Source organism: Rhinatrema bivittatum, chromosome 5 (assembly GCF_901001135.1).
Source record: "Rhinatrema bivittatum chromosome 5, aRhiBiv1.1, whole genome shotgun sequence".
Taxonomy (NCBI): Eukaryota; Metazoa; Chordata; class Amphibia; order Gymnophiona; family Rhinatrematidae; genus Rhinatrema; species Rhinatrema bivittatum.
Window position 1 is genome coordinate 362,670,336 of NC_042619.1, and position 22,486 is coordinate 362,692,821.

Consider the following 22,486-nt stretch of genomic DNA (forward strand, 5'->3'; position numbering starts at 1 on the left):
ATTGGCCTGGTATATTCGTTCCGGATTCCCTGGAAGGTGAACCCCTAGATAGCGGAGGTCATCCCCCGCCCACTGCAAAGGGAAGGGGCCTATCCAGGTGTCCCTCAGGGTGCTCGGGTATGCCAAAACCAGGGATTTTGACCTATTAAGCCGAAGCCCAGAAAACCTTCCAAAACCCTGAATCAATCGCAGCAAAGGGGGTAAGGACGTGTGAGGTTTAGTAATAAAAACCAAGAGATCGTCGGCAAAGGCAACTTGCTTAAAGATATCGTCGCCCATGCGAATGCCTCGAATCTCCAGAGACCCATTTATGGCAAGTAACAGGGGTTCTAACTGTAAAAGGAATAAGAGAGGGGAAAGAGGACATCCCTGTCGAGTACCCCTGCCCACCGGGAAGGGGTCCGATTGCGCCCCATTAGCCATTATACAAGCTTTCGGCCCACTGTAAAGGAGTTGAATAGCCTGTAGAAAGAAACCCCCAAAACCCAAGCGTTTCAAGACATAAAACAGATAATCCCACTCCACTCTGTCGAACGCTTTTTCCGCGTCGAAGCTGATAGTCAAGTATGAGTGGGACATCTGTTGACTCATCGTCATGGCACTTAAAACTTTGCGAATATTGTTAAGCGCGTAGCGTTGGCGGACAAAACCCGCCTGGTGATCCCCCACCAGAGCTGGAAGGTAAACAGCCAATCTGTCCGCCAAGATTTTGGCCAACACTTTGTGATCATAGTTAAGTAAAGATATTGGACGGTAGGATTCCGGTAGTAAGGGGTCCTTGCCAGCCTTCGGTATCAGAGTGATATGTGCCAAATTTGCGTGATCAGGGAAAGAACCCTGGGCCACCAATGCTGAGAACATCAAAGACAGCGGTTTGGACACCTGATCTGTCAATAATTTAAAAAACTCCGCTGTAAACCCGTCGGGCCCTGGGGCTTTAAAATTTTTAGATCGTTGAATTGCCAGGCATATCTCCGCCTCCGAGATGGGAGCATTCAACATATTACATTGGTCCCGGGTCAGGTGAGGGAGGGACACTTGTTCACAAAACTGCTGACAAGCTTCCTGGTTCCACCCTTCAGATGCATAAAGGGAGGAATAAAAATCTCGAAAACACTTTAATATAGAGGGTGTGTCCCTGACCACCTCAACCAGGTATTTACGCAGCGCAGGGATAAATCTACTGACCCCCGAGGACTTAATAAGGTTAGACATCATTCTCCTGGTCTTGTTACTGTACTGGTATAGTTTAAATTTATAGTAAAGGTGGCTCTTCTTAGCCCTCTGGTGTAAAAGGGAATTAAGAGCATGCTGTTTGGACATATAGGATGCTCTCGTCTCCTCGGATTTGGCGCGAATCAGTTGAATTCTAGCATGACGCACCTGGGCATTAAGAGTCATAATGCGATGATTAGGGGTTTTCCGGTGGTGGGACACATAAGATATGATTTCACCTCGCAGCACCGCCTTGGCCGCATTCCAAAATAACACGGGGTTTGACTCATGAAGTGAGTTATTGGCCGTATAGTCCTTCCATTTTGCCAAGAGAAACTCTTTAAATTTCTCGTCTTGGGCTAGAAAGTAGGGGTAACGCCAAATTTTGGGGGAGTTGAAAGGAGCTAGAAAACCCATGTCTACCCACACAGGGGCATGGTCCGATATCATAATACTCTCAATACCCGCCTCGACAACCCTGTGGAATGCGTGGGTACTCATAAGAAAGTAATCTATGCGTGAGAAAGAGGAATGCGCCCTGGAGAGATGTGTAAAATCACGCTCAGTGGGGTGCAGGTCTCGCCAAGCATCTAATAAATGTAGTCGAGACTCCAGCAACGCAGGGCCCCTGCCGACACCCGCATCCCACCGCCGACTCTGAGAAGCTTCCAAGTGCGGATCCCTAATGGTGTTAAAGTCACCCCCAATAATTAAAATATCAGACAAATATGGAATTAAATGGGCTTACAGACTGCGATAGAAGCCAGGGTCATAAGTATTGGGTGCATACAAATTACAGAGCACTACTGTATGATTATAAAGTTCAGTTACCAAAATCAAGTAGCGTCCCTGGGGATCTTTTATTTCCTTACTTATTGCAATTGGGAATTGCTTACGAAAAAGGATCGCTACTCCCGCTGATTTGGAAGTGGCTGAGGCGTATCTCACCTCTCCCACCCACGTGCGCCTAAGTTTTTCGTGCTCAGCGTCCGTAAGATGGGTCTCTTGTAAGAAAGCCACCGCCGACGACTGTTTCTTCAGGTGAGAGAGTACTTTGGTGCGTTTAATAGGGGAGTGGAGGCCGCACACATTCCACGAGACAAATCTAGTGGAATTACTCATACCATAGAATAAAGTACTCCTTCCAATGGAAGAGATATGCCAATTGGTGCCAAACTCAAAAGATTTCTCCATTTTCCTTGATACTTGCAGAAATCCTCACTTACTTGCTTCACCTCTCCAAATCAGGTTTAGTGACTTCCTCGGTCAGAGTACACCTCAGTACTGTAGCTGCTTATCATGAAAGACATAATGACTCCTTGATAGCCTCTCACCCTCTAATATCTCGTTTCATAAAAGGACTCTTTAATCTTCATCCTCCAATCTGGAAACCCCCAGTTCTCTGGGATCTGAACATAGTCTTATCAACCCTAAAGAAAGCTCCTTTTGAACTGCTGTAGTCTGCTCATTTGAAATATCTAACTTGGAAAGTGGTTTTTCCCGTAGAAATAACTTCAGCCTGAAGAATAAGTAAACTAAAAGCCTTAGTTCATTTCTTGCTTTATGTACAGTTTTACCATGAAAAGGTAGTTCTCAGGACTCATCCTAAGTTCCTATCCAAAGTGGTGTCAGCCTTTCACATTAATCAGGACATTACACTTCCAATATTCTTTCCCAGGCCTCATGCCAAGAGGAGAGAATCTGTACTCCATACATTAGACTGCAAAAGAGCAATGGTCTACTATAAGCAAAGAACTCAGCCTGATCGACAATCTTCTCAATTGTTCGTATCATTTAACCCAAACTCACTAGGGGTTGCAGTTTCCAAAAGAACCATATCCAAATGGATTGCAGACTGTATTCAGTTCTGTCATACTTCAACACAGATTCCCTTATCAGGTTCAGTTTCAGCACATCAGCTGCAAGCCAAAGCTTCTTCTATAGAGCATCTGTGAAATGTTCCCATACAGGACATATATAGAGCTGCTACTTGGTCTTCAGTCCATACTTTTACTGCGCACTACTGCCTGGACCGTTTAACAGCTACGGATAGTGGACTGGGATGAGCAGTGTTATCCAGTGTACTAGATCAGAAAACCATGTCCACTGGGGAGTAAAAAATAAAAAAAAAATAAAAAAGGGAACGAGGGCAGTGAAATGGAAGGTATGCTACAGCAGGTGAAAATAAACCATCTCCTCTAGTCCATAGCTTTTTTTTTTCTTTATATGCTTGGGACTCCCAAATAGCAGGGCTAATTCAGCATGCTTATTGATGAAAAAAGGCAAGTTTTCTACAGTAAACAGTGTTTTCATAGATAGCAGGATAAATTAGCCATGTGTTCCCTCCCTCCTCCCTGGACATGTTGTTTTCTGCTTCTATATACTAAGGCTGCTGCCTTCTAGATTTTTCTAACTGAAGAGAGTGATGACGCACTGGGGTAGATTTTCAACGGGGTACGCGTGTACCCCCCAAAACCCTACCCCAACCCCCCCCCCCCTGCGCGCGCCGAGTCTATTTTGCATAGGCTCAGCGGCACACGTAAGTCCCGGGGCTTGCATGGAGGGGCGTGTTGGGGGCGTGTCAGGGCGTGCCGCGAGTGACGTGGCGTTTTGGGGGCGTGCCGCGAGTGACGCAGCGTTTCGGGGGCAGGCCCGGGGGTGTGGCGCCGGCCTGAGGGCGTGGTCAAGGCCTCCGGACCAGCCCCCGGGTCGGGTGATGGCGTGCCAGCAGTCGCTGGCGCGCGCAGATTTACGCCTACTTTCTGCAGTCGTAAATCTGCCAACAAAGGTAGGGGGGGTTTAGATAGGGCCGGGGGGTGGGTTAGGTAGGGGAAGGGAGGGGAAGGTGAGGGGAGGCGGAAGTAAAGTTCCCTCCGAGGCCGCTCTGATTTCGGAGCCGCCTCGGAGGGAACAGGCAGCGCGCGCTGTGCTCGGCGCGCGCAGGTTGCACAAATGTGCACCCCCTTGCGCTCGCCGACCCCGGATTTTATAAGATACGCGCGGCTATGCGCGTATCTTATAAAATCCAGCGTACTTTTGTTCGCGCCTGGTGCATGAACAAAAGTACGCCCGTGCGTTCATTTATAAAATCTACCCCACTGTGCACGGGAAGTGCCACACAGGCGCAGCACAAAAAAAAATTTTCAATCTTGAAGAAATGTCCACTAGAGTACACCGTCAGTGACGTCACTCGAATAGCAGGGCTAATTCATCCTGCTATCTATGGAAAACACCATTTACGGTAAGCTAACTTGCCTTTTTTTTTTTTTCAATTTATATTTTAATGAATTTCAATATAAACAACAAGACAATTCTTGCATTGGAAAATCCAAAATAGGAATACAAAATATAATGTGGATAAGAAATAATAATAGGCATATATATGACCCATTGTGGATCAAGTCCCCAATCTGGGGAGGATTACACAACTTCAAATAAATGTAACAATATACAATACACACAAGGAAAAAAAAGATGATAGACTAACGAATGAGAGTGTCTATTACTTGGAATCTTGCACTGTGACGACAATTATGGAAGTTAACAAGGCACTTTATCCAGATAGTAATTTATCCGCTAGGAATAAAGACAACTGTGAAGACTTAAAGAAGACATGAATCCCCCTTATACTTAATACAACATGTACATGGAAATTTTAGAAAAACAATCCCCTGATTTATAACACCCTAGGTTTCAATATCAAGAATTGCTGATGGCATTTCTGAGTCTGCTTTGCAACATCAGGAAATACTCTCACGTGTAGATTTAAGAAAGACTCAGATTTATGCCTGAAGTAAAGGATGGTAGACATTTAAAGGACGTTAGACACATTCCTACTCCCATAGCAACCTAAAACTTAACTAGGACCTGATCAAAATTGAGAGGAAGGCAGCAGTCCAGCAGCAAGAGGGGGGCTTCCCAGTCTTTTGCATCGAGTGTCACATGTATGATTTTTTACCCACTGGTGAGAAGTTGTACATGTGCATGCGATGCAAAGAGCTCCTGGCTCTCAGAGAACGAGTACGATCTCTGGAGGCTAGAGTGGCAGACCTGGAGGAGCTGAGGCAGACAGAGAGGTATATAGATGAGACCTTCAGGGACATAGTAGCCAAGTCCCAGCTTCAGACTGGCAGCCCTGGTGCTGCCTTGGAGGAAGAAGGTCTCATGATTGGAGAGCATCAACTGGGTGCAGCAGGAAAGGATCCTGTAGCAAGGACCTGCTCTCCAGGTCATGCATTGTCCTTTCGCACTGAGAATATCTCCCCAAGGCCTACTGCCCAGGAGGGAAGGGTTAGGTCAGCCGTCATAGTTGGTGATTCGATTATTAGGAATGTAGATAGCTGGGTGGCTGGTGGGCGTGAGGATCGCCTGGTAACATGCCTACCTGGTGCGAAGGTGACGGAACTCACACGTCACCTAGATAGGATTTTAGATAGTGCTGGGGAGGAGCCGGCTGTCATGGTACATGTGGGCACCAACACATAGGAAAATGTGGGAGGGAGGTTCTGGAAGCCAAATTTAGGCTCTTAGGTAGAAAGCTTAAATCCAGAACCTCTAGGGTAATATTCTCTGAAATGCTCCCTGTTCCACGTGCAGGTCACCAGAGGCAGGCAGAGCTCCGGAGTCTCAATGTGTGGATGAGACGATGGTGCAAGGAAGAGGGATTCAGTTTTGTTAGGAACTGGGGAACCTTTTGGGGAAAGGGGAGTCTCTTGCGAAGGGTTGGGCTCCACCTTAACCAGGGTGGAACCAGACTGCTGGCGCTAACCTTTAGAAAGGAGATAGAGCCGCTTTTAAACTAGAACAAAGGGGAAAGCTAACAGTCGCGCAGCAGCGCATGGTTCGGAGAGAGGTATCTTCAAAGGATACTAATGATGCATTAGAATTAGGGCATCCCGACAGTGAGGTTCCAATAATAAGAAAAGTAGTCCAAGTGCCTGTAACTAAAAACTCACCTGAGCTAAAAAATTCTAACTTATCCCTATCAATTAAAAAGCAGAATGAAAATACAAACAAAAAACAAACTTTGAAATGTTTGTATGCTAATGACAGAAGTCTAAGAAGTAAGATGGGAGAATTAGAATGTATAGCAGTGAATGATGACATAGACTTAATTGGCATCTCAGAGACATGGTGGAAGGAGGATAACCAATGGGAGAGTGCTATACCGGGGTACAAATTATATCACAATGACAGAGAGGAGCACCCAGGAGGCGGTGTGGCGCTTTATGTCCGGGATGGCATAGAGTCCAACAGGATAAACATCCTGCATGAAACAAAATGCAAAATTGAATCTTTATGGGTGGAAATCCCTTGTGTGTCGGGGAAGACTATAGTGATAGGAGTATACTACCGTCCACCTGGTCAAGATGGTGAGACGGACAGTGAAATGCTAAGAGAAATTAGGGAAGCTAACCAAATTGGTAGTGCGATAATAATGGGAGACTTCAATTACCCCAATATTGACTGGGTAAATGTATCATCGGGACACGCTAGAGAGATAACATTCCTGGATGGAATAAATGATAGCTTTATGGAGCAATTGGTTCAGGAACCGACGAGAGAGGGAGCAATTTTAGATCTAATTCTCAGTGGAGCACAGGACTTGGTGGGGCCACTTGGCAATAGTCATCATAATATGGTCAAATTTGAATTAATGACTGGATGGGGAACAGTATGCAAATCCACGGCTCTCGTGCTAAACTTTCAAAGGGGAAACTTTGATAAAATGAGAAAAATTGTTAGAAAAAAACTGAAAGGAGCAGCTACAAAAGTAAAAAATATGCAAGAGGCGTGGTCATTGTTAAAAATTATCATTCTAGAAGCACAGTCCATATGTATTCCACACATTAAGAAAGGTGGAAAGAAGGCAAAACGATTACCGGCATGGTTAAAAGGGGAGGTGAAAGAAGCTATTTTAGCCAAAAGATCTTCATTCAAAAATTGGAAGAAGGATCCAACAGAAAAAATAGGTTAATACATAAACATTGGCAAGTTAAATGTAAGACATTGATAAGACAGGCTAAGACAGAATATGAAAAGAAGTTGGCTGTAGAGGCAAAAACTCACAGTAAAAACTTTTTAAATATATCCGAAGCAGAAAGCCTGTGAGGGAGTCAGTTGGACCGTTAGATGATCGAGGGGTTAAAGGGGCACTTAGAGAAGATAAGACCATCGTGGAAAGATTAAATGATTTCTTTGCTTCGGTGTTTACTGAAGACGATGTTGGGGAGGTACCCGTACTGGAGAAGGTGTTCATGGGCAATGATTCAAATGGACTGAATCAAATCACGGTGAACCTAGAAGATGTGGTAGATCTGATTGACAAACTGAAGAGTAGTAAATCACCTGGACCGGATGGTATACACCCCAGAGTTCTGAAAGAACTAAAAAATTAAATTTCAGACCTATTAGTAAAAATTTGTAAACTATCATTAAAATCATCCATTGTACCTGAAGACTGGAGGATAGCTAATGTAACCCCAATATTTAAAAAGGGCTCCAGGGGTGATCCGGGAAATTACAGACCGGTTAGCCTGACTTCAGTGCCAGGAAAAATAGTGGAAAGTGTTCTAAACATCAAAATCACAGAACATATAGAAAGACATGGTTTAATGGAATAAAGTCAGCATGGCTTTACCCAAGGCAAATCTTGCCTCACAAATCTGCTTCACTTTTTTGAAGGAGTTAATAAACATGTGGATAAAGGTGAACCGGTAGATGTAGTGTACTTGGATTTTCAGAAGGCGGTGGACAAAGTTCCTCATGAGAGACTTCTAGGAAAAGTAAAAAGTCATGGGATAGGTGGTGATGTCCTTTCGTGGATTGCAAACTGGCTAAAGGACAGGAAACAGAGAGTATGATTAAATGGACAATTTTCTCAGTGGAAGGGAGTGGGCAGTGGAGTGCCTCAGGGATCTGTATTGGGACCCTTACTTTTCAATATATTTATAAATGATCTGGAAAGAAATACGATGAGTGAGATAATCAAATTTGCAGATGATACACAATTGTTCAGAGTAGTTAAATCGCAAGTAGATTGTGATAAATTGCAGGAAGACCTTGTAAGACTGGAAAATTGGGCATTGAAATGGCAGATGAAATTTAATGTGGATAAGTACAAGGTGATGGACCCAAAAAGCAAATCGGAAGCCGATCCAGTTGGCTGTGATACAGTAAAGACAATGAGAATCGGACGATCAGAAGAAGCCCTTTATTTCAAATAAAAATAAAGGGCTTCTTCTGATCGTCCGATTCTCATTGTCTTTACTAAGTACAAGGTGATGCATATAGGGAAAAATAACCCATGCTATAGTTACACAAGGTTAGGTTCCATATTAGGTGCTACAACCCAAGAAAGATATCTAGGTGTCATAGTGGATAACACATTGAAATCATCGGTTCAGTGTCCTGCGGCAGTCAAAAAAGCAAACAGAATGTTGGGAATTATTAGAAAGGGAATGGTGAATAAAACGGAAAATGTCATAATGCCTCTGTATCGCTCCATGGTGAGACCGCACCTTGAATACTGTGTACAATTCTGGTTGTCGCATCTCAAAAAAGATATAATTGCGATGGAGAAGGTACAGAGAAGGGCAACCAAAATGATAAGGGTAATGGAATAGCTCCCCTATGAGGAAAGACTAAAGAGGTTAGGACTTTTCAGCCTGGAGAAGAGACAGCTGAGGGGGGATATGATAGAGGTGTTTAAAATCATGAGAGGTCTAAAACAGGTAGATGTGAATCGGTTATTTACTCTTTCGGATAATAGAAAGACTAGGGGGCACTCCATGAAGTTAGCATGTGGCACATTTAAAACTAATCGGAGAAAGTTCTTTTTTACTCAAAGCACAATTAAACTCTGGAATTTGTTGCCAGAGGATGTGGTTATTGCAGTTAGTATAGCTGTGTTTAAAAAAGGATTGGATAAGTTCTTGGGGGAGAAGTCCATTACCTGCTATTAATTAAGTTGACTTAGAAAATAGCCACTGCTATTACTAGCAACGGTAACATGGAATAGACTTAGTTTTTGGGTACTTGCCAGGTTCTTATGGCCTGGAATGGCCACTGTTGGAAACAGGATGCTGGGCTTGATGGACCCTTCGTCTGACCCAGTATGGCATGTTCTTATAAGACCCAATCTCTGTCAGGTTCCAGAAGAAAAGTGTCTACTAGTGTGGCCGGTGAAATTTTCTCAGATATTGATTGCTTTAAAATGGCTGACAAATTATCCATTTCTAAAGCAGGATCTTTTGATGATATAACCGAGCCTCTTCTCATGCCCTGTACATAAAAAGCTTTTGCTATAGGTGGTAAGGACTGGTCAGAAAATTTTCAAAACTTCCAAAAAGTATTTTTTTTAACATGTCCTTTGGAGTGAACAGAGAACTTTTTGGAAAATTTATGAACCTTAAGTTCCGATTTCTAACAATATTTTCCAGATTTTCCATTTTCAAGGACAATTGAGAGATCTCCTTAATTACAGTAGATTGTAGAGCTTTTAAAAATTCTATCTCAGTCTTATCAGTGTCAAAAAAGTTCTCCGTCTGTAATTTAAATGATTCCAAAGTGGATATCTTAGCTCCCATATCCACAGCTTTAAGTTCTAATGGTTTAAATTGAGATGATATAATTTTTCCAAGTTCTTCTATGGCCTCCCAAATTGATTCTTATGTAATATGACAGGGTCTAACCAAAAAAGAGGCAATATCAATGCCTTGAGCCTCCAAACGTGGTTCCTGAGCAGAAATCCTAGTTCCAGCTTCCATAGCTCTTTCTCCTTCCACAGCTCCCCGCTACAAGTTGATGGAATCAGGAGCTTGTTCCTCGGGGGCTAAGGCTAGTCTTTTTGCCGGAAGCGAGGAATAAAGCCATTGAGCACCTGCCTGCACTTCTGTCCCATCCGGGGTTGAAGCTCTCATCATTGCAGGTAGAATCCGAACGTCAGGTGAAAGAGTGGACTAGTCAGGAGAGAGAGGGCGAGTGTCTCTCTCTCACTCCCTCCCAGTGACTCAAACTCTGGTGGTTTCGACCCTCGGATGACATGTGCATCCAGATGGATTGGGACCAGGGTGGAGTTGATTCTATTGCCTTCTCTCTGACCCGTTACTTCCGTGAAGAATGTGGCATAACAGAGGAAAAAGACAGCTAAAGTGATAGACCGCACAAGCCAAATGTTAGATTGCCATCTTAGCTTGGCTCCAAACTTGCCTTTATTTTATACTCACATTTAATACTCAAACCTTGGGTAAAAGGAATGGTGAGATCAATTTTCTATAAATTAAGAGCATTACACCGTGTTAAATCATTTTTCTCAATTTTGAATTTATCTAGCTTTATCTCAACTAGATTATTGCACTGTGTTGTAGTTAGGTCTACCATGCACATTGTTTTTAGTTTTGCAGCTGGCACAGTATGCCACTGCAAGGCTTATAGCTGGATTTGCACATCATGATCACATCTCTCCAGCTTTATTGGAGTTACATTGGGTATCAGTAGCACACAGAATTCAGTTCAAGTCTTAAAATAACTTTTAAAGTACTTTTTAATTTAGCACCAGAATATTATGGTCTGTTCTTTGATTTTACATGCCAGCATGGCCTAGATTTATCATTTTGCTATAAATTTTGCAAGAATAACACTCACGATAAAAAAGGGGCATGGTTAGGGTAATTTTTCCAAGAGAGAGACTCTTTATAAGGCCCTCATATAAGTAAACTATTTATACCGCTGTAAGAGGGGCCACTAGCAACTTGGGGTGAGGTTTGGGGGTGCAATGAGTTCTGAGGTGTAGTTTTACATGCGCAGTCATACTTACGAACAGAACAGTTACCATCAGGGTAGATTTTATGTGATTTGGAGTGATGAGAGCTACACAAAGATAACATTTGCACATTGTACTCTCAACTTAGATTGATAACAGCTAGATAGAGAGTGCATCAAGCTAGGCTGAGAGTACATTGTACAATTCTCATCTTTTTATACCTTTCATCACTCCAAATCACAAAAAATCTTCACTGATGGTTACTGTTCTGTTCATACATATGACTGCATGAAAAACGTACCCTCAGAATCCATCCCACTCCACAAAGCTCACCTCAAGTGCTAGTGGCCCTTCTTACAGTGATATACATAGTTGACTAATATATGTGCCTCCCTAAAGGTGCTCTCTCTCTCTCCTCTCCTCTCCCCTCCCCTCCCTTCCTTCCTCCCTCCCCAAAACGGGATTTGCGATAAATATCACAAATCCCCTTTCAGCAGTAATATTGCATGCAACGCTAAGCACTCCTGATTTTAATTTACTCCGCCCAGTTGGAAAAAATTAAAAAATTTGCATACACATCTCGTGATGCATTATTTATCACGTGTGATAACGCCCTAACGCGATTTGATAAATGACCCCCCCATGATCGCTATTCTCAGCAAAGGCACAGTTAACTGGTAGTTCCTTCTATTAAACTGTTTTGTATAGTTGAAACTCAAGTGATAGCTTTTTTCAATAGCCACTCTGATTCTCTGGAATGCACTTGCCTGGTATTTAAGGGACAAAGAAACCTATTTTATGTTTCATAAAAATATGAAAGCAGTTTCATTTGCTTCTGCTTTCTCTGATTAAAGACTATGTTGGAATGCTTACTTTATATCTGCTGCTGTTTGTGGTTTATGTGATTTATTTATTGTGGTATTATCATTTTTACTATTGTATTTTTTTTATATGTATATTTTAATGTTGTCACCCGCCAAGAACTACTGGATTGGTGGGCTATAAATAATTTTAAATAAAGCAGCTTTTTAATCAGAGTGGAAACAGTAACAGTAATATCTACATCTGTTTCAATCTTCAATAAGTTATTTTTGTTGTTATTATTCTTAATATTCTGCTTGTCAACATGTTATCCAAGTTGGTAATAAAGTAATTGTATCAAGTACAATACTTAGAAGTCCCAGGATACTTATAATTTCCTTAGGATTTTTATGATTTTAAGTAACTATGAGACAATGAACTCTATTGATCAATGGTCTCACTATTTTTTACCACTTGCAATGTATATATAATTTGCAAAAAAGATTCTTTTACTATCAATTAATAAGAAAGCCCGTGACAAAATGTTATGAATCCTGGATGCTGGGGTGTGAACTCGGTCTCCTGTTCACTCTCCTCCTGCCCCCTCCCCTATGGTTATTTACCCCCAAACCCTAAAATATCTCTAGTTGGGCCTTTGTGACTGGTGAGGCTGCATTGGCAAATGTGATGGGTGGGGTGAGAGGGTGAGAGTGGGTGGAGCTGTGTGTGTGTGTGAATTGTTTGGTAAATGAGAGGATGGGAACTATGTGAGTGAGTGAGTTCAGGGGTTCTATGGGAGGCCCACTTTCTCCTCTTTGCAATCTCCAGGCTTCTACATGCCCTCCCTTCCATTCTTTCTGCCACTATTGTAATCAAGCTCCCCTTCTTTCTTCCTCCCCAGCCCGACCTTCTAGTCAGCCGCTGCACTTCTCTGTTCACTGGCAGGGCTAGGCTGCCCCAGCAAAAGTGTGACTCGGCTCTTCCAATGCCGCGTTCTTCTTTGCTGGAAGGGCCTGGCCTCCCTGGCAGTGGCACAACTGCTGTTCACACGGTACCACGTCTGCTTCCGGGGATTGGCTTCCCTGCCACAGGCGCAATTCATCTCCTCAAGCATATGCATCTTCTCTGCTCATTGAATCTGGGTTACTCGCCATCAATGATGCTTTGTGCCACCGGCAGAGAACCCACAGCACTGTGCACTACATGACGCCCACCCACACATTTACACACAGCAGCACAGAACTGACCAGCATCAGCCAAACACACCCACTGCCTATTATAGATAATGAGATTCTATTACAATTTCTTTATCATAAAATCTCTGCTACTGACTAATGCTCACATTTCACTCACAGCAATGTTTCTAAAAAGGAGATTTAATATATTCCCTGATTGGTCAGGCTCTAACAGTTTTGTGTTCTCATTTCCCAATGGTGTTAGGCGTCAGGGTATTAACTCCCATTTTATATAGCTTCTCAATCTTAGTCCCTTCTTGGCCATTTGATTGTTTTTAGCTCATGACTCGGATATTAAGTGTATCTAGTACAGCATACATTTTGCTGGGGAGGATAACCGCCTTCAATATTTGTGTCATTTACTAAAATAAGAATTTTCTTGAGAGTTTGACCAAGTAGAGAGGTTTCTGTAATTGTATCTGTACTGACTTAATATTTAGGTGAAATATCCACTAACAAAGATAGTAAAATAAAACTCTGCTCAACCTGTCTACTCAGTTGAGAAGAATTAAGAAAGATGATGCTGGTGTTTACAGGTGAGTTCTGCTAGAGCTGTATCCCTGTTTTGTTTTTCATATACTTGCTACTACAAGGCACACTGTTTCAAGTCAATAAAGATTAGTATCACTTACCTTCTACCTTGAAGAGAGTCAGATGAGGCCTGCAATGAAAGGAACCCAGAGCCGTCCCGCCACAGTTCATCCAAAGACCCTGGAATATCCATGTAGCCGTGATCACTGATGATGCTCTGGTAGTGACTTGCCACTCATTAGAGGTTATGGCACCAATCATAGCTCCTACACCAGCAATGCAAAACACAAATGCTAAAATCTGTATCCCAAACATGTTTTTTGATTTTCAAAGACTATTGAATGAGAAGTCCTGCACAGTAGCTGGGAATTGGCAGTTGAAGAGCGCACTGGTGGTCTATGCACGCATAGAGCACAACACATCCAATTACACTTCAAAAGTGCTGAAGACAGTTAATGTAGATGTAAGACAGTTGTCATGCTTGAGCGAGATAGGATATGCTGACTAGGGATCTTTAGGAATTCTAAGTAAAATCTAATAAGAAAGATTTAAAAGCAACTGTAGACAAGCCCTACCAAAATAAGATGCCCCCTTTAGTTATCTGATTATCCCATGAAGCAAGGATTCACTAATATCTGAACACGCAATTATTTTTTTTAAATGTGCTTACAAATAAAATTCTAGTTAACATTTAATTTTAAAGTTAGGCATAAAATAAATGAACCTTGTAGCTAGGAAAATGTGCAGAGTCCAAGGTTTTTTGTACTATTTAACCTAGATTAACAAAGGACTTCTAAAGAAACACATTATTTTGCTAGATCAATATAGAATAGATAATTTATAAGCCTGGTTCATTCTTAAATATGAGATGGGAACAGAGAGTTCTTATTAATGGGGAAGAGGGAAACAGAAGAAGAGGAAAATAATTTTCTGGTGGGGGAACAATATACATAAAGTCCTTTTTTTCTCAAATAAAATTCCATACCTGTACTTGATGATCACAAAAAAAAAATACTTGTACTTAGACACAGATAGCTGTATAGCCCCCTTCCTCGTACACCTCTAAGTAGGGGGCACGTTCAATACCAGGGCTCACTCCCAGCTCAGTCCTAAAAACTTTGGTGTGGATTCTCTGATGGAGAAAAGCATTTCTTTCAGGGCCCAAGACATTTTTTTTTTATAATTTTTTCTTTATTGCATTTTAAATGTTTATACATATAAACAATAATAATAAGCGTATGAATATGTGTACTTATCAAAATAACCTAGAGGGAGCTAAGAAATATTTGCGATATACATACAATATGTATAGCATTATCAAATATAACATATAAGAGTGAGGAATCTAATTAATTATCACTGGCCTTATTCTCATTAACACTTGATTTTATCTTTCAAGAATGTTACCAAGTGTAATGGGTCAGAAAATTTCTTTGCCTGAAAAGTAATTTGGCATAAGCACGGAAATTTCAGGAAAAAAGTAGCTCCAATAGCCAACATTTAACTTTTCAAAGCAAGAAATCGCCTCCTTTTTGTTGCGCTATGGCTCACGGGCCTAGCCACAAGCAGGCGCTTACCTCCGCGGTCCGGAGGCCGCCATCTTGCTGCCGATGTTCGCCGCTCCCATACGGTCCAGAGGCCACCAGTGTCCTTTTTCTGCACAGCGAGCCCTGCCGCCGTGCTTTAATGTGGCTGGAGCCGCCGCTGACGTCATCTCCCTTTCACGGCAGGAGCCACTCCCAGCTGCCTCTTCATGGCTCGGACACCACCTCCCACATCGGGGCCTATCCTGTGGCCCGTTCCTCCTCCTGCTCAGCGGCAGCTGTCCAGGGTCCTGCACTTCCTGTTTCCTGTTCCTTAGGTGCGGGGCCACGCCTCCTTCAGTCATTTAAAGGGCCAGCAAGGGAGTGGTCTCCCTGGCCCCACCTGATGACCTCATAACTGGAACCTCCTCTTCAGCTCTATATAAGGGCTCTGCTTGCATTCCAGCTTTGCTTTCGCAAGGGGCTAGTCCTCCCTAGGACTTCTCTGCTTCCTGCTCCTGCCTGGCTTCCTTGTTCTTCGTGGGATCCCTTGTCGTTGTTGTTCCTGGTCTCTGCTAACATCCTTCATGTTCCTGATGTTACAGTTGTCTTCGTCATCCAGGTTCCTGATGTTCCCGTTGTCCATATGTATTCGTTGTCCACATTCCTGATGTCTCCATTGTCCAGATGTCTTTGAGGCTCCGCTTGTCCCTTCCCTGCGTGGACCGCGACCAGTCCGGCTGGGCTGTGAAGGGCACGCAGTGATCCAGTGATCTGCAACCACCCTGGCTGGGGTGTGTAGGGCGCTTGGCGGGACAATTCCATCAGTCTTCACCGAGGAGTCTCCTCATCCCCCACCTATGTTTAGGTTCCTGGTTCCAGATTACCTCCTAGTGGACCGTCCTCAGTCCAACTTCAGGATGACCTTCCATCGCGTCTTCCACGCCGAGTCGGAGGTTTCATCTTCCGTCAAATGACCTATCAGCTATGTCAATCATGCTGGGTTCCCGAAGCTCAGTCCAAGACGTTGCTGCTATGGGTTCTGGTCGGATACCTTGATACCTTCAGTCATCTGTCCTGACGTCCTTCATCTCTGATGTCCGATGTTCATCTTCCTGTTCCTGGATTCCCTGTGGGGCCATCGTCCATCCTGCGCTTATACGGTGCTCCTCACTGAGTGTCCATGAGCGGCGGGAGGTCCTGTGCTCCCCTGGAAGTTCCAGACTTTTACTTGTCTGATTTTAGCCTACCTCTAGACGTCTGGTCTTGAGGCCTCCGATGTCCTGGACAATGGCTTTGCCTAACCTCCGGCAGATTGTGCTCAGTGGATAGCCTGAGGACCGTTCTGGCCACTGAAGCCTCCTCTCCGGCTGTGTGATTTAGTATGCTATCCGGATTCCACGCCATCCTGAGTTTTACTTGTCTAGCTTCCTGTGCCTGAGTCTTCATCTTCCTCAGTTCCAGTGTCCTCGTCTTCCTCAGTTCCAGAGTCTTCGTCTGCCCTTGCCTCTTGTCTGGCCTGCCAGCTCTGCCGTTACCCAGCGGCAGGTCTGAAAGGGCTTGGAGTGGTCAGAGGACTACTCAGAGACCAACCTCGCGTGGTTGGCCTCCTTGAGGCTGTGCAGTTCAGTGGGGGCCTGGGCTCTCGGTCTCCACCCAGAGGAGGATCTATCTCACCTGCCTTGGCACTCTTGGAGCTCCTCTCCTGGTTTGCTGAGGTCCAAGGGCACACTTCTCCTCAGGATCGGGAGTGCTGTCAGAAAATGTGTTATTAAATTGTGTTTATTGGTAATTACCTATATTCAGTGTAGTCAGTAATCAATAGACCATAATAGAAACATAAGCATTGATTCTCATATGCTTTTCTTTTTTTTTTTCAAAATCCAGTACTAGACAAGGGCCTCTCTTGAATATCTTCCAACCCTCCCCCAAGACCTTGAAAGCCTGCAGAGGAAATACAGAATTCTGTTATCTCTATGTCTGGTTGTAAAGAGGCCCACTTCAAGGGAAAAAAAAAGGGGGGGGGGGGGGGGTTTGACTAGTCAAATTGTTGATTAGCTATCTGGTTTCTTAGGAACGCTCAGAAAGCTGAATCTTTATCTCTATGTCTAGTTGAGAGAGGCCCCTTACATTTTAATTAAGGACACCTGGGGTCCTCAGAAAGACTGGAATTCGTAGTTTCTTATCTTTGCTGAGTTGAAAAAAACAGGAGATTTCTCTGCCTTGCACTGCCTAACACTGGCTAGAGAAAGTGAAAGAAAACTCAGGCAACATTTTTAATTAGCTAAGAGAATCCTCCCTAGCATCATATCATCGCTAAAGCAGGAAAAAACAATTTTAATGAACTAATTTGAAACTGTAAACATCAGTCCCCTCTCCTTGGAAAGGGGGGGGGGGGGATTAGTGAACTATTGAGAGAAATGAAATAGACTAGCCATATCATGTATTTTATGCTATATAAACGGCTACAAACAAAGAAAGAGAACTGGTTGCCTCGTGTACATTGAGAGAGACAGATACACGGGACTTATAAAGCTTCAGTAATCTGGTGAGCATAAATTTTATCTCTAGCATATGGAAACCCTTTTTTAAACTAAATGCTATTGTTTCTAATTGGTATATGAAATGCATTGATGTTATAAGAGGATGTCACTTGTGGATGTATATTTAATCTCTATTTTCTCTGTCACCTTAGTAACAGTAGTTACTTTGATAATTATTTACTGCTTGACTAGATTAAGATTTAAACATGGAAATGTTTCATAGAATCATTTAGAGGTTTTAAGATTTGATATTTTTCTTTTATCTGGAATAAAGGAAGATATTTTAATATTTACCGTCTGGTTTATTTCTCTACATGCTGTGCTATATCAATCATTGGTTAATATAATTCTAAAGAAAAGAACTCATATATTTCTGGTTAAATAATAAACTCCTTGCCCATTGGCAGGAACGGTAAAAAAAAAGCAGGATCTATTAGTGATTAGCCCATGTTATTCTTTTTTCACATGTCACCCCCAAGATATACGATTTCTTTAGAAAGAAAAATTTAAGGTATTGTCTAGAGAATATTTAAATTTGGATTTATTTTCCAGTATAGTGATATTACCTTTTTAAAATATTTTTATGAGACATGGCTGATCCTTACATGATCAGGGCTTCACAAGAAGCAGCTTTTCATCAGTGGGTTGATTCGAACCACATTAGGGAGGGTCAATCCTTTGTCCTCCATTTGCAGATTGAGAGTGATTCCTCTCCATGCTTTCACAAGGATGTGTGTCATATGAAAGTGCTTTCTGCACAAGGGAGACAGGGTTTAAATTGACGGGGAGAGGAAGATTTTACTCCTTTTGCCCTCCCTGATTGTCAGATGTCTTACACGCTTAGTAAGTGTTTATTTGTGGACAGTCTGGTTTCTGAAAAAAGGGGTGGATTAGCGTTCACTGAACAAAAGCCCCCCCTGAATGCTATTCTGTCCTACGATGCACCACCTGTGGACCAGGTCCTGGCTGGGAAAAAGAACGTGTTCTACACTGCTGTCCTGCGCTGCTTCCAAATACTCGGAGAACATTATGGAATTCACTCCATTTCCCCAGGAACGCCTGTGGATTTTGGAGCCCATAGTGAGATCGATCATAAAGCAGATAGGATAATCGGGCATTAGGAACACTACCTGCTGATGTTAATCTGGTACCGGAACATTGTGGCTCTTGAAGCTTTTATGGGTCATGTGATGCACGAACTAGGCACTATATTATTTCAACTCTGATGCCACAGAATTTAGTTTCCCCCCCCCCCCCCCCCCGCTTGTGACTTGTGGGGTAGTTATTATGCATGGACTTTTCGGGCTATATTTGGAAAGCCCTTGATTACAAACCTAGGTGAGGTTTTGCAGAAAATTTTGCAGAAATATGGTATCTCCACAGCTTATTCTCTGGGCATGCTGATGATGCTTGATAATTTCGATCAAGTTTCAGAGATTTTAAAAGATATTATGCCTGATACCTCTATTCGCCTTGATCTTAGCAACCGTTTAAGCACGTTGGCACCAGTTGAGAGAAATCAGAGATTTCCTTTCATAATTCAACAGGTTTTTGAGGCGGCTGGCAGACCTTTGATCCCAGGCAAGCCATTTAAACAGGCACAGCAGGGATGTGAAAGACACAGGGAGAGACGCAGGGAGGTCCAAAGATATCAGCCTGAAAAGCCCAACAGAAGAGTGAGTTTTAATTTCAGAAAACCTTCCTCCCAGGACAGAAATCAGAGGGAGAATAGGGGGGTTGGGAATTCTAGACAGGAATACACCTCCCCTCCTCAGAGAGATCCTTCAAGCACCGGGTGGGCTCCCCAGTATCCTGTGAGGGAAAATAGAGGGGCTCCTCCTGCATAGTTTCTAGCATCTGAGAAACCTCCAGGAGTGTCCGGGGCTGCAGCTAAAGCTGATCGCCTCCCCACCAACCCAGAAAAGCCTGCAAAGCGTGCCACTCACCCTGTGAATCCAGAGTAAGGAGCGGGGAGAGTTGTATGTGGGTATGGTGGACACTGGTACTTCACTTAACATTTTGACTAAGGAATGGGATTCTATACAGTACTTAAATAAAGATATAACAATTACTATGTTTGCAGGAAAGCAGACTCAGGCTCCCTTAGCAACCACAGAGATTTACTCCCCTTACTTCAAGGGGTCTCGCATCATTAAAGTTGCATGTTTGTTTGATGATGAGGACCAGTTTGCTATCTATTTTACACAGGCTGATGTGCCAGTCTTGCCGTCCATAATGAGGGAGGACCCGTCATATGGCTTTGAGGAAGTAAAAGCTTCAATATCACCCCAGCTCAAAACCTTAGTAGGGGAAGCTGAGCTGGAAAAGAGATTTACTGAATGGCTTTACCCCACTCACACTGGTTTAGTTCAGATCCCTAAACCAATAGAGATTGTATTAACCAATAGAGATTGTATTAACTAAGGGGTAGATTTTAAAAAAGCGCGCCTTCGCGTATTTTTGTTGGCGCATCAAGCGCAAACAAAAGTATGCTGGATTTTAGTAGATACGCGCGTATCCGCTAAAATCCTGGATCGGCGCGCGCAAGGCTGCCGATTTCGTGTAGCCGGCGCGCGCCGAGCCGCGCAGCCTGCCGCCGTTCCCTCCAAGGCCGCTCCGAAATCGGAGCGGCCTCGGAGGGAACTCGCTTTCGCCCTCCCCTCACCTTCCCCTCCCTTCCTCTATCTAACCCACCCCCCCGGCCCTATCTAGACACCCCCCCCTACCTTTGTCGGGGGATTTACACCTCCCGGAGGGAGAAGTAAATCCCCGCACGCCAGCGGGCCGCTAGCGCGCCAAGACGCGACCTGGGGGTGGTTCCGGAGGGCGCGGCCACGCCCTCGGACTGCCCCGGGCCGAAACCACGCCCCCAGGCCCGCCCCCGAAACGCCGCATCCCGCCCCCAAAATGCCGCGCCAATCCAACACGCCCCCGACACGCCCCCGACACGCCCCCCTCGAAAAACCCAGGGACTTACGCGAGTCCCGGGGCTCTGCGCGCGCTGGTAGGCCTATGGAACATAGGCGCACCGGCGCGCAAGGCCCTGCTCGCGTAAATCCGGGCGGATTTACGCGAGCAGGGCTTTTAAAATCCGCCCCTAAGCCTTTCAATCCACAAAAGCAGAGTAGCTTGGATGAATCGTATCCAAGGGAAGTAAGATTCGAGTCCTTGCTAACTCGATTCGTAGTTGCAACCAAAGACCTTGTAAGCTGGAAGCGGATGACGTCACTACGGGGGAATGCCCCCGAGGTTCGCGTCCTTGCTAGTACAAACTCTGGAGTGCGCGTGCGCTCTTACATCATCAGGAACATGGCGGATCTGCAGCATCAGGCAAGCCCAGGGATTCCGGAGTGATGCAGAAGGGAGACGCCATGGCAGCAGCTATCCTTCAGGCCTGGAGAGTGTCACCACACAGGTAGAGAGGGTGGAGTGGGGGCGAAGAGCAGGCACGAACGCAACACTGCTTCAACCATTGCCCACTCCTGATGAACCTTGGATGCACCATCAACTGCTTATCACGGTCGCTCCCTGTGATAAGTTAAGGGCAAAGGTGATCGGCGCCATTTTGAAACCTCCAGCACCGGCACGATTGAAGGAATGGCTCCTGGACCCCCCCGCTAGACCACCAGGTACATCTAAAAGGTTTTTGGGGGGGTCGGGAGGGTGGGAGAAGCAAAGGGGTAATTTGAAAAGGGTCGGGTGGGTTTTTTTTTCGGGCCATCGGCACCTTTTTATCAGTGGTAGCCAAAATGGCGCCCGTGGCCCGAGAGCGGGAGATCGCGCCGGGGACCCCCCCCCCCCACTGGACCACCAGGTAACATTTTGGGGGGGATCGGGAGGGTGGGGGAGTGTAAGGAATTTGTTTTAAAAGGTCGGGGTGGGTTTAGAGGTTGTGTTGGTGTGCCGGTTTTCCCACCCTCCCCCAAATAATTCCCGTGCCCTATTTAACGATACAATATAAATGCTCCTGACGATAAATCGTGGGCATTTGTATTGTATCGTGTACTCTAACAGTTTAGAACGATTTTAAAATTATCGGACAATAATTTTAATCGTTCAAAAACGATTCACATCCCTACTGTGAAGTATTTATTCTCTATCTGTCTTTCAGTTCTGGAGTTGGCGTTCTTCTCCATTTCTTCTCTGCTTGTTTCAATGTTCGTTTTGTGTTTTTTAATTTGGGGGTGTACCAGGGAGTCTTGTGTTTGGCCGTTGTTTTGATTTCTTTTCTCAAGGTGGGGCATTTCGTTTTGGCTATTTTGGCATTGATGGTGATCCATGAGTTAGTGGCGGAGTTGGCGTCGTTCTTATTAAGAGTCTGTAAGGCTTCGGGTAGAAGTTCAACAAGGTCGTCACTGGAGCAGGGTTTGATGAAGTCGATGACTTAGATGGAAGTGTCTTGCTTCGTGGGGGGGGGGGGGGGGGGTTGTAGTTGTATCTTGGTTTGTATGAGTTTGTGATCGGACCAGGGTATTGCGGTGGCTGTGGGCAGTTGGTAGTTGGAGATTTTGTTGTTGCTGAAGATTAGATCCAGGGTGTGTCCAGATTTTTGGGTGAGGGTGTTGATTATTTGATTGAATCCAATTGCAGACATGGTGGTGAGGAGGAGTTCGCAGGCAGTGGATAGGGGCTTTGTATCAATGTGGAGGTTGAAGTCTCCTAATATGATGGTGGGTGTGTCCATGTTGATGTTGGTGGTTATGGTTTCGATTAGTGGAGATAAGTTGTGTTGGAGTAGGCCTGGGGGTGCATAGAGGAGCAGGATTTGGAGGTTTTTGGATTTGAAAAGGCTTGTCTCGAGGGGGAGGGGAGGTTGAGATGAGAATTCTAGTTTTTTTTTGTGCTAGGAAGAGTAGGCTGCCTCCTTTCTTTTTT

The 22,486-nt window shown here is 44.3% G+C and overlaps 2 protein-coding genes across 8 annotated transcripts in view; one reads left to right on the forward strand and one right to left on the reverse strand.

Moving 5' to 3' along the window:
- The window catches only part of CLDN10 (claudin 10), a 259,036-nt gene that overhangs the window by 154,332 nt on the left and 82,218 nt on the right, over positions 1-22,486 (reverse strand). For 4 of the 7 annotated variants that reach the window (XM_029604734.1, XM_029604728.1, XM_029604733.1 and 1 more), the window contains exon 2: positions 13,647-13,811. In XM_029604734.1, the coding sequence (XP_029460594.1) occupies positions 13,647-13,806 (160 nt within the window). In that variant the 5' untranslated portion in view covers positions 13,807-13,811. Of the gene's footprint in view, positions 1-13,646; positions 13,993-14,120; positions 14,186-22,486 lie in introns of those variants that run through there. The other 3 variants (XM_029604732.1, XM_029604729.1, XM_029604727.1) reach the window with 2 other exon arrangements.
- LOC115092470 (adhesion G protein-coupled receptor B1-like) overlaps positions 18,439-22,486 on the forward strand; it is a 34,594-nt gene continuing 30,546 nt past the window's right edge. The window contains exons 1-2 of the mRNA XM_029603310.1: positions 18,439-18,691; positions 18,995-19,287. Coding sequence (XP_029459170.1) covers positions 18,439-18,691; positions 18,995-19,287 — 546 coding nt within the window. The remainder of the gene's footprint in view (positions 18,692-18,994; positions 19,288-22,486) is intronic.